This window comes from Quercus suber, unplaced genomic scaffold, assembly GCF_002906115.3.
Source record: "Quercus suber isolate HL8 unplaced genomic scaffold, Cork oak 2.0 scaffold_603, whole genome shotgun sequence".
Lineage (NCBI taxonomy): Eukaryota > Viridiplantae > Streptophyta > Magnoliopsida > Fagales > Fagaceae > Quercus > Quercus suber.
In genome coordinates this window covers 316,980-329,588 of record NW_027070047.1, presented here as the reverse complement: position 1 = coordinate 329,588, position 12,609 = coordinate 316,980, and the positions used below count along the sequence as shown (strand labels likewise).

Genomic DNA, 12,609 nt, shown 5'->3' with positions numbered 1-12,609 from the left:
TAAATTTGATAAAGAAATAAAATAATTAAATTTTGTAAATAGTAATTACAAGAAAGGAAATAAATATAAGAAGAAATAGACATTAATAAACTATAATCATTTTATTTGCAAACATAGCATGCTGAAAAAGATTCTTCAATAGTCCTAGTTCCCAAAAGTGTATGACAAATACTGTCAAAACCCAATATTACAGAGGAAATTAAGTAAAACAGAATCCCAATGGGACTTAGGACAAGTTACTTTGTGAGATTAAATATTATTGAAATTCTATTTTTATTTAATTATAAATAGAATAAATAAATAAAGTAATTAAATTTTATAAAGTGTAATTACAAGAAATGAAATAATTATAAGAACAAGTAGACATTAATAAACTACAAGTCGTTTTATTTTCAAACATAACATAATGAAAAAGATTCTTCAATAGTCCTTTTTTTTTTATTATATAAGATATAAATTTTATTCTGGGCTAATCTAAGTGTGTACGTGTGTGAAACTCTTTCTTAGAGACTTGAACCCCAACTCTTACCCCCTACACCCCACAAACACATACTTGTGGAGTGATCATCACATCAAAGGTGTATGCTAATGATTTTTCAATAGTCCTAATCCCTAAAAGTATATGACAAAAACCATCAAAACCCCATATTACAAAGGAAATTAAGGGCCTATTTGGATTGAGAAGGAATGGAGGGTAAGTGGGAAGAGTGGAGTAGAGTTAATTGAAAATAGATTAATTTTGAGCTAATTCTACTCTACTTCCATTCCTCTCCCTCAATTGAAACGGACTATAAGTAAAACATATTTCTAATGGACTTATGACAAGTCATTTTCAAAAAGAAAAATAGAAAGATGTAGTCTATTTTCTCTTTAGCGGTGTGTTTCTCATTTTTGTGGTCTCAATTTTGTTTAATCACTTGTTGGGGAATATATAGAGGTCTCAAATTTCAACTTAATTAATTTTAGGAAAAAAAAAAAAAAAAAACCCTAAAAGACCTAACATAATGAAAGTACACAAATAATTATTATTTCCCCATGTGCTATTCCTACTCCTAGGAAAAGGTTGGTAAATAGTAAATACTAATAACATGATGGTACCTCATCCAATCACCATATACTTTTTCTTTTTCTTTTTTTCTTTTTTTATTTTTTGATGGGGCAATCACCATATACATTTTCGTAGTTTCTGAACCACGTAGTGCATAGTGTACAGTGCATCAATGAATAACCCAACCACTTTCATAGTTACCCAGCTAAAAGTGCCCCCTGTCCCAATCCAAAAAGCAAAAATTACGCTCGCCCTCGTTATTTTGGGACCATAATTAATTCTATACCAATTTTTACAATAATTCTATATGGATATTGTAATGGATTGTTAATTATTTTTACATAAATTATTACTATTTTTAATATTCATATTTAAAAATGAGTATGTAATTATTAATAAGTCTAGTTAATGAATGCTATTAGAACATTTGTTAATGGACTATTTTAAAAAAAAAAGCTAAAATGCTCTATGAGCATTGTTTTTATTTTATTTTATTATTTATAGAGTTTCAACCTATTCTGATGATTACTCTTTTTATCTTCAGATCAAAACACAAAATTCGTTTTTAGTATAGATGAGAATTGAACCATAACAATTAAGCTAGCTAGAAAAATGATAAAGCATTTAATTTTTCTAACTTTTTTTATATTTTTCTTTAAAAATGGTGTTAAAATTTTTCTAATATGGTTTATTAACTACTGTCTTAAAAAAATCTATTAACCTAACATTTTTTTAAAAAAAATTAACATCACAAAATTATAAAAATGAGTCAAAAATAGAATTTATACTCGTAGTAAAAGTAGACTAATAGTCTAATAGACACAAAAGAAATTGAAAAAATCCCCAAAATCCCCCCATTTCATCGGGGCATTTTGGTCATATTTCATAAATCGAGGTCATTTTGGGAACACCAAAAGAAACCCACCTCGAGGCGCGTTTTATTTTTCATTACAGCCAACGGCGACTCACGGAATTTTGAAACGCAGGGAAGTAAAAACCCACTTCACACTCTGCTTTTTCATTCATTTCTTGGAAACACTTTTCCTTTATTAAAATCAATTTCTCACAACAACTTGCCTTTTTTTGTTTTTCTCAAAGTACTTGCATTAGCAGTAGTGTTTCCATTTTGTTCTTGCTTCCAAACATACAAAAAATAATAAATAAATAAAGAAGTTCGTATCTGGTTCTCTCTTTTCTTCTCTTCTCTTCTCTATTCAAACAAACACATATTCCTTTCTTTCTCTTAAAACAACAAAAGTCACTGAAAAATCACTTTCAGAAAACATGTAGTAACTGCCTCAACCGATGTCGATTCAAGAGGTAACGTGGAAATAATCACTGTCCCTTCTGTCAATGCAGTTACTGTTTTACACTGTTTTTCCAAACATGTTTTTATTTCCTTTTTGTTTTCTTTTGCAATTTCTCTTTGCTTTTGGTTTTTGGTTTTTGGTTTCTGGGGTCAAATCAAAAAACTTTTTTTTTTCTTGATTCATTGATTGTTTGGTTTTTCTTGAGCTCTGTTTGGTTGCTGAGGAAAAAAAAGAAAGTGTTCATGAGCTTGATCAAATGCTTGTCTATTTTTACGAAGTAATTGTATATTTAATTGTTTAACCATGTTAGGCGAAGCGCTCGCAGATAGGGAATAGCAGTTCGAGGAGAGCAGCAGCTATCCCTATCCGTACAAATGGTGCTGATTCTTGTACTATATTATCTGACTCAACCATTGGTCCGGAATCTCCTGTGAAGTCTGGACGTAATGGCAGGTCCTTATGGCTTGAGGGATTCAGGAGGAGCAATGTGGTCTCAGCATCTGGAATACTTGAGTATCCTTATAAGTATGCTTTCCTTTGCACTTTCTGCACCTATACACCATGGTTTTGGATGAAATAGTTTCATATCATTATCATGTCTATATATGTCTGAAGATTTTTAACAATGATCAATTGTATATATAGAAGTGGCATTTTGGCCTCATATTATCTTTTAAATTTTTTTCTTTTTTGGGTGCCCTTGAAAAGGTGCAATTTTATACAATTTGTGAAAATGTTGACTATGCTCAGTGAGACCTATCATGTCTTTCCAGTATTAGAATCTTTAAAAAAAAAAAAATATGATAATCTGTCAACAATCGAGAGAATTGGTTGGAATTTTTCATGAGTATAACCCATGTTACACCATTCCAACGATTATTAGATTTGTCATTTTGAGATGTGCTCCTTTTGTGTTTTGGTGGCTAGGTTTTCATTTTACACATTCCAACATTATACACCTAGGTTTCTTTGAGCTTTCCTTTTACCCCTTTTTAATTAATTTTGGCTTAATGGTTTTCATGCAGGGATCTGCAGAAAGCAACCCGTAATTTCACAACTTTAATAGGACAAGGTGCATTTGGTCCTGTTTACAGAGCTCAGATGTCAAGTGGTGAGACAGTTGCTGTTAAAGTGCTTGCAACTGATTCTAAACAAGGGGAGAAAGAGTTCCAGACAGAGGTAGTGATGATTAATGGATGATGTTTTTTTATATTTCATGTACCCAAAGCATATATTTGTCTACAAAATAAATTTGGTGGGAAAACTAATAACAAAATCCTCCTAGAAATTAGCTGCTTATAAACATGTATGAGAGCTTTAAACCATCCTTCAAGAAAAAACTACTCCTTTTGCCTTTGTGTAAACAACCACCAGTTTGAATGTGTCTTGGTTGCCATTCATTGACATGTAACTGATTTCTTTATGTAATATTTTTCTGTTCTTAAAACAGTTTCATCAGTTTTAACCCCCCTTCTAATCATTCTCAGGTTATGTTATTGGGAAGGTTGCATCACCGGAATCTTGTGAATTTGGTTGGATATTGTGCAGAAAAAGGCCAGCATATGCTTTTATACGTCTATATGAATAAAGGCAGCTTGGCTTCTCATTTGTACAGTAAGCGCCTATCATCTTAATGATATAACTCAACTATATTGAGTTTCTACAAATGCATGATTTGTATGTCTCTGGCATGACTGAATTTTTTGGNTAATTGTATATTTAATTGTTTAACCATTTTTCTATGTAGTGATCTTGATCCTCTGCTCTATATTTAAATTTTTACTTAGAAAGATTGAGCATCATATAGATAGTTTAGTCAAATATCTATTGGTGCCAGATGGGGTTTCTCGTTCTAACCAAATTTAATAAATTCAGAGCAGAAATGAGGTAGTTTATGTCGTACAAGTCTAATATTGCTAATTGATTAATACCCTTTTTTTATTTAAAAGTTTATATGGTAACAAAGTCAAATTGAAACTAATTGGAAAGATAGTTGTATTATAATCTAATCTGAAATCTCAATTGGGTCTTCTACGTTGTTGTCATTGTGCGCTTGTGTTGAATTGTGCATTAAGACTTTTTCTGGGTTGTTTTAATAGAATGTTCTTTTGGCATATTTCTGTGAGTTTGTTGTTGAAATCTCTATTTGACTTCTTGGGTGGCTATGAATATTGAACAATTGATCTATAAGTTGACTTCTTAGTTTTTAGCTTCATGGATTGAGTAGTAGGATAGGATTTCTAGTGGTTTAGTTTTCTTTTTCGACTTTGTTTTGTTGAAACATTGTTGGGCCAATATGCAGGTTGGTCGAAGGATTGGACAATTGAATAGGGAGTATTGAAGAACAGAAGAGGAGATGAAAGGGGAGTCATCGGGGTTGATTATTGGGATTTCCATAGGCGTGGTGATTGGAGTGGTTTTGGCTATTTTTGCACTGTTTTGTATTAGGTACCATAGGAAGCGCTCGCAGATAGGGAATAGCAGTTCGAGGAGAGCAGCAGCTATCCCTATCCGTACAAATGGTGCTGATTCTTGTACTATATTATCTGACTCAACCATTGGTCCGGAATCTCCTGTGAAGTCTGGACGTAATGGCAGGTCCTTATGGCTTGAGGGATTCAGGAGGAGCAATGTGGTCTCAGCATCTGGAATACTTGAGTATCCTTATAAGTATGCTTTCCTTTGCACTTTCTGCACCTATACACCATGGTTTTGGATGAAATAGTTTCATATCATTATCATGTCTATATATGTCTGAAGATTTTTAACAATGATCAATTGTATATATAGAAGTGGCATTTTGGCCTCATATTATCTTTTAAATTTTTTTCTTTTTTGGGTGCCCTTGAAAAGGTGCAATTTTATACAATTTGTGAAAATGTTGACTATGCTCAGTGGAGACCTATCATGTCTTTCCAGTATTAGAATCTTTAAAAAAAAAAAAATATGATAATCTGTCAACAATCGAGAGAATTGGTTGGAATTTTTCATGAGTATAACCCATGTTACACCATTCCAACGATTATTAGATTTGTCATTTTGAGATGTGCTCCTTTTGTGTTTTGGTGGCTAGGTTTTCATTTTACATCATTCCAACGATTATACACCTAGGTTTCTTTGAGCTTTCCTTTTACCCCCTTTTTAATTAATTTTGGCTTAATGGTTTTCATGCAGGGATCTGCAGAAAGCAACCCGTAATTTCACAACTTTAATAGGACAAGGTGCATTTGGTCCTGTTTACAGAGCTCAGATGTCAAGTGGTGAGACAGTTGCTGTTAAAGTGCTTGCAACTGATTCTAAACAAGGGGAGAAAGAGTTCCAGACAGAGGTAGTGATGATTAATGGATGATATTTTTTATATTTCATGTACCCAATAGCATATATTTGTCTACAAAATAAATTTGGTGGGAAAACTAATAAACAAAATCCTCCTAGAAATTAGCTGCTTATAAACATGTATGAGAGCTTTAAACCATCCTTCAAGAAAAAACTACTCCTTTTGCCTTTGTGTAAACAACCACCAGTTTGAATGTGTCTTGGTTGCCATTCATTGACATGTAACTGATTTCTTTATGTAATATTTTTCTGTTCTTAAAACAGTTTCATCAGTTTTAACCCCCCTTCATGATCTCTTCTGTGTATTGGGAAGGTTGCATCACCGGAATCTTGTGAATTTGGTTAATTGTGCAGAAAAAGGCCAGCATATGCTTTTATACGATCTATAGATAAAGGCAGCTTGGCTTCTTTTGTACAGTAATGCCTATCATCTTAAGATATAACTCAAACTATATGAGTTTCTACAATGCATGATTTGTATGTCTCTGGCATGACTGAAATTTTTTGAGTCTCGTTGATTTTTTTTTTTTTATTCGTTCCAGCGACTTGAGTCATTCTTTCATAATGTATTGGTGCATTGAACTAACCTTGTGCTAGAATAACTCTGTGCATTTTATTTTTTATTCATATATTAAGTAATAAACATCATAATTTTCTTCTTAACGCAGGTGAAAACATGAAGCATTGAACTGGGATTTAAGAGTTCATATATCTTAGATTTGATATAATATCTTTCATATGCATATAATTTTTTATTAAAGAAAATATTTGTTTGGTCTCCTGCCTTTAAATGAATGAATTTGTTTGTAGATCTTTTCTTTTTATCAATCTTCGTTGACCTTTTTTTTTTTTTATTCGTTCCAGCGACTTGAGTCATTCTTTCATAATGTATTGGTGCATTGAACTAACCTTGTGCTAGAATAACTCTGTGCATTTTATTTTTTTATTCATATATTAAGTAATAAACATCATAATTTTCTTCTTAACGCAGGTGAAAAACATGAAGCATTGAACTGGGATTTAAGAGTTCATATATCTTTAGATATTGCAAGGGGTTTGGAGTATCTTCATGATGGGGTAATTATACATCTTATGTCTATTAAATGATGGATATCTGTCTTTTGTGTGAACACCTGTACATGTATATGATTTATTTAAGGTGCTTATTTGTTATTACCTATATTATCACTTCAGGCAGTTCCTCCTGTAATACACCGTGATATTAAATCTTCCAATATTCTGTTGGATCAGTCCATGAGAGCCAGGGTATGTCTCTTTTCATGATTGTTGATTATCTTTACCTCAAAAGAGTGTAATTATTTTGCTATTTGAAGAGGACCTTTATATTTAAGCCCTTGATAGACATTCCTGAGTTTTGGATCGTTTGAAATAAAACTTTTCCGAAGATAAAAGTCTATTACTAATAATTGGTTAGCCCACCTCTTACATTGTTGTAGCTTTTTGTGCTGGATCAAGCAGGTTGCTGATTTTGGGCTTTCAAGAGAAGAGATGGTGGACAAACACGCAGTTAATATACGGGGTACTTTTGGGTATCTTGATCCCGAGTATATATCCACAAAGGCTTTCACTAAGAAAAGTGATGTTTACAGTTTTGGAGTGTTGCTCTTTGAACTTATTGCTGGCAGAAATCCTCAACAGGGTCTCATGGAATATGTTGAGCTCGTAAGCTCTTTCTCTCTCTCTCTCTCTACGTGTGTGTGTGTGTGTGGGTACTAATGCAAATAAAGCAATATAGGAATGTAGTACTGGAAGTAGATTGTAATTCTTTTTGAGTAGTTTTAATACAATCCGTATTTGAGCTTCCTCCTATGTTTAATATAGTTATTTTACTTAGAAAAAAAAGTGTGATACTGGAAGTGCAAGGGTCATTACCTTGAAGTTTTGAATGATATTTATGATTCCTCCATTGTTTTTATTATATAATAAAATACTAGAATAAGTGAAAATGCACCGAATGTTAAAGAATGGCTGAAGACAAGCTTTGCAGTTAAGGCCAAAGGTCACAATTGTTTTATCCAATCCCAAAGGGAAAATTTTAGTTACTCAAAGAAAAAGGCTTATTGTTGGCTTGTGTTGCAGAAGTGCTGACCTGGTCGCAGTCATATATGCTTGCTATTTTAATGCATTTTCTTGTTTGATGAATAGGCAGCAATGAATATTGAGGGAAAAGTTGGATGGGAGGAAATTGTGGATTCCCACCTGGAAGGGAAATTTGATGTGCAAGAACTCAACGAAGTGGCAACTCTTGCATACAAATGCATCAATCGAGCCCCAAGAAAACGACCTTCCATGAGGGATGTTGTGCAAGTGCTTTCGAGGATCGTTAAGTTGAGACACAATAGGAAACATCACAAAAATTCCTTATCTGCCACAGCAGATGAAGTCTCCATTGATGTTGACCAACTAGAAACCAGGTCTCCAATCTCTGAACACCGAAGAGAGGAATCTATGGATAGCGCAGTTGACACCTATGAACTATAGATGATGGTTTTTCCATTTGTTAATTTGTTTTGTTCCTTGGTTTCTTGGTTTTGCTTTTTGCTGTATATCCAGTCTAAAAGGAGTTCAAAGGCTAGCAGATCTGTTGTAGTTCTGATTTACTCTCGAGTGACTTAGGATTCAGATCAGTGTCTCATGAATTTTATGCAACATAGTTGATAGTTGTCTTTTCCTTAGGAAGCAAGGACACTTCATTTGGGGTGCCATACTGGTGTCTTACCAGTATTGTACCTTGCTGTGTCATGTTATTTTTTCAAAAATTGTCTGTGTCATGTTATAGGTACTCATGTCTGTCTGTGCTTCCTAGCTTTTGCTACCCCACCTCCCCCCCCCCCCCCTCTCTCTCTCTCTCATCTCTCTCTATGTTCGCTAATATGACACAACACATCTTTATGTTTGTAAATTCATACTTAAGAAATGAAAATGAAGGAAAATAGCTCCTTACCCCTATTTTATTTTGGAGTGGTATTGGCTTTCTGTCAACCCAATCATTATCATGATTGTCTCTAGTATTACCCCCTCCTAAGGTTTCAGTGTAATAACTGATAACCTCTTTAAAACAACAAACCTTTTTAATAAGCTAATACTCATTTGGATGTGTTTTCATTATAAGGACTTCTTTTTTAGGTGTAAACATTATAAGGACTTTAGACAAGGAATTTTTTTTTTTTTTTTAAATATTGAAACTCTCTCAAAAAAGGAATTTAAAAAAAAAAAAAAATTGAAACTCTCTCCAAAAAAAAAAAAAAATTGCTCCTCTATAATATTGTAAGATCATCTTTTGTTAATAAAAAGTAACATTTCTAAATATTAATTGCAATAATTTAATACCATAATCATTTTATATTATAGTGTTAAATTTAATAAAAAAAATTTTAAAAAATTGCAAACTCATTTTCTTTATGTATTAATTTAAATTTAATATATGTACTACCTTTTTTTTTTTAATGAAACATGTATTTTTTTTTTAAATCAAACTTGTTTAATATATAATCATGCTTTTCAAGCGTGCAAATTTGTTATTTATTAGATTTTAAAATTTAGGGAGATATTAAGATAGCATTTTTTTTTTAATTTATAAATATGATGGTATTTCATGCCTATAGTTTTTGTTCTATGATTACTCTTACTAATTAGGTTAAGAGACCAATTGTTTTTTGGTGCAAGTAGAAATTAAACTCTAAATCTCTTATTTGTCGACACGAGACTTTACTAGGTGAGTTGATTAGATAATAATCTACACACACACACACACATATATATAATATATATATTAAAAGCCAAAGTTTAGGGAAAACCTAATTAAATTTCAATTTGATTCTCAATTTTGCGCCATGTGTTTCATCTAATTTTTAATTTTTATACCAAGTGAATTATTGAGTGTAAAAATCAAAGAGTCCAAATCCAATTAATTGGATTTCAATTGGAGTCCAATTTTGCGTGCATCTATTTTTTTTTTTTTTAAATTTTTGTAACAAGTGAATTATTGAGTTCAAAAACCAAAAAGTATAAATTTAATTAAATTCAAAATTATATATATATATATACACACATATAATATAATATATAATATATGAGAAACCATTACATATTTTAGAAATGTATTATTTAAAAAAAGGTGTAAGCTAATACCATGTATAATTTGGACATCTTCTTAAGAAAATGTATAATTTGAATTATGAAATTGCTATTGTTTTTAATTGTACCTGTGCATATGTATTGGGTTGTAAACACAAAATTTCTCAATTGCAAAAAATTAAACAAATTGAAAAAGGTGCCACAAATTTATTTTTGTATTAATCAATTAGTGAGTACAATCTCTATTTTGATTCTTTCACAAAAGAACACTCTTCTGATTCTATCTTCTTTGCGGTCTTGACTCAAACAGGAAATCCTCTTGGCATTGGTTGGAAGATGAATTGAACGGTCTTCACAACAAATCTCTAGCTTTGAGCTTGTTACAGATTTGTTGTTCTGCAAATGCTTCAAGTCCTTCGATTGTTCTTCAAGTTCTTTGAAGATTTTTTGATTTTAGGTTGAAATTCTTCAGTGCTTTAGATGCAGAATTTCTCCAGAACTTTGACTTTTTGAAAATTTGGTCTTGAAAATGATAGGTGTGGGGCCAGAAAATCGGGTAGCCTCGGCCAACTCCAAGCCAGGCCCAAATGGCCCACGCCGAGGATGCATGATGAGTCCGAGGATAAAAGCGCGAAGATCAACCCCCGGGGAGCATATCCGAGGATGACCCTGTCCTCGGGCGTCCGAGACCTCAGAAGAACACGAGGACCACCCCACCAAAGGACTCCTTGAATATCCGAGGAGGAGAGGGCCAAGTGTCACACGTCGGCGACGGGAGCATGGCAAAGGAGCAAGCCTTAGGTGAGCTGTCACCTCCACATTGAATGCACTCACCTAACCCCCCTAGCCACATTAATGGGGATGTAACCCCTTGACAGGGCAACATCGATCATGGTGAGTCACTTGAGTACGGACAAGACCTCTGATGGGACGGAAGGTCAGAGCGGAGGCCAATGGATGATCAACAGAAGGAAAGAGAAGATAGGAGAAAAAGAACGATATAAGAAAGGCAAGCGAAGCAATTAGGGGGGACCCTTTTTGGGATCATTCAAGGGAATGACATAGAAGAACTTAGAGGTAGTGTTAGTTTCAGGGAGAGGGGCCTCCTTGGACGAGTGCCGAGGAGCTACCCTCAGTTGTAAACTGGGCTCACTCCCCTTCAAGGAAAAAAGAGTGATTTGTATTCCGTTGCTAGTCTGTTAGGGCCTAAACCTTCGGTCCACTCTCTAAAAATGTATTGTTGGGGAACCTTTCTAAACTGAGTCCCTACAATAGGGATGTCCTATATTTATAGTGGTTTTAGAGGATAAACTCCACTTTGAATTAATATACTTGAAAAGATGCAGTAGACTCTGATTGGCCCAAATTTTTCTTAAAGATAATTATCTCTATTTATCTATTTTGATAAAGGTCATATCTATATATATAATAATAGGTGAAGCAGAGAGAAAATCCAATTAGATTTCAATTGGATTCTTAATTTTGCGCCACTTATCCTAACCAAAACTCAAAAAAAAATCTAATTAGATTATAAATTTGACTCTAATTTTGTGTCATGTATCTTATCTAAATTTTCTAATTTTTGTGCTCAAATAAATGATACATTAACATTTAACACGGAAGTCAAGAAAACTACAATGATAATGCTCATTAACCTAAGCAAGAACATCTTACCTGTACACTTTTATGGAGATTATAAATTAGACTCCAATTTTGTGCCATGTATCTTATCTAAATTTTCTAATTTTTGTGCCCAAATAAATGATGCATTAACATTTAACACGGAAGCCAAGAAAACCACAATGATAATGCTCATTAACCTAAGCAAGAACATCTTACCTGCACACTTTTATATAGATTATAAATTGGACTCCAATTTTGTGTCATGTATCTTATCTAAATTTTCTAATTTTTGTGCCTAAATAAATGATGCATTAACATTTAACACGGAAGCCAAGAAAACCACAATGATAATACTCATTGCCCTAAGTAAGAACATCTCACCTGCACACTTTTATGAGTGATCTCAATAGAGTCTGGAACTCTTCTAATTCCACAACTAGAACCAAGGAGTCCAACGAGAAAGACTATAAAAGTAAAACATTATCTCCTCCTAATTCCATATCGTCATCTCATGTCTCTTTCTCTCTCAACCTCTACCAACTAGATCCACACACTACCTCTCCTCCTCTTTACGGATTTCTCAGAGTAAGGTCGGGTTCAAACACAATGTTCAATCCCACTATTCCTTGCTTCACACTCTCATACATTAGCGCTTTATTGGCGCCTCAAAGAAAATTCCAAGGTCAATGATCAGTTTTTATTTTTTAATGTCCCTTTATATATTTTATATAATAAAATGCAATATTCTCTTTTTTCTTCACTATAGCATCACTTAAATAATAAAATGCAATATTCTCTTTTTTTTTTATTCATTGTTTTATCTAATGCTATCCTATGTATGATAAAGCAAAAATAAAAAAAAAAAAAAAAAAAAAAAAAAAACCAATAGCATTACTTAAATAATAAAATGCAATATATATTTTTCATTGTTTGATTTAATTCTATCATCCATGTGATAAACCAAAAAAAAAAAAAAATTTACCATTAGCATCATTATAATTAACCAATCTCGTGCGGTAGCACGGAGTTACATACTAGTTTTTATAAAGATAATAATCAATAAAGATAAATAATTATCTCTATTTAATTTATTTATTTTAATAAAGATAATTATCCATCAATTTTCAATAGAAAATTTATCTTTATTTTACTTATTTATTTTAATAAAGATAATTATCCATAAATTTTGAATAT

General features: G+C 32.5%; 2 protein-coding genes across 4 annotated transcripts; both read left to right on the top strand.

The window, feature by feature from the left end:
• The first annotated feature begins 2,019 nt into the window (after positions 1-2,019).
• Positions 2,020-5,722, top strand: LOC136063975 (calcium/calmodulin-regulated receptor-like kinase 1). 3 transcript variants are annotated; one of them, XM_065765048.1, is made up of 3 exons: positions 2,020-2,368; positions 4,661-5,028; positions 5,533-5,722. In XM_065765048.1, the coding sequence occupies exons 2-3, from the start codon at positions 4,715-4,717 to the stop codon at positions 5,705-5,707; spliced, it is 489 nt and encodes a 162-aa protein (XP_065621120.1). In that variant the 5' UTR covers positions 2,020-2,368; positions 4,661-4,714; the 3' UTR covers positions 5,708-5,722. The 3 variants fall into 3 exon arrangements, with proteins under 3 accessions (XP_065621120.1, XP_065621121.1, XP_065621122.1); XM_065765049.1 differs by lacking the exon at positions 2,020-2,368 and adding an exon at positions 2,503-2,635; XM_065765050.1 differs by lacking the exon at positions 2,020-2,368 and adding an exon at positions 4,095-4,245.
• Positions 2,354-8,669, top strand: LOC136063979 (calcium/calmodulin-regulated receptor-like kinase 1). The gene is made up of 8 exons (XM_065765055.1): positions 2,354-2,368; positions 2,669-2,883; positions 3,384-3,537; positions 3,846-3,972; positions 6,686-6,771; positions 6,889-6,960; positions 7,174-7,377; positions 7,861-8,669. The coding sequence occupies exons 1-8, from the start codon at positions 2,354-2,356 to the stop codon at positions 8,194-8,196; spliced, it is 1,209 nt and encodes a 402-aa protein (XP_065621127.1). The 3' UTR covers positions 8,197-8,669.
• The last annotated feature ends 3,940 nt before the right edge of the window (positions 8,670-12,609 follow it).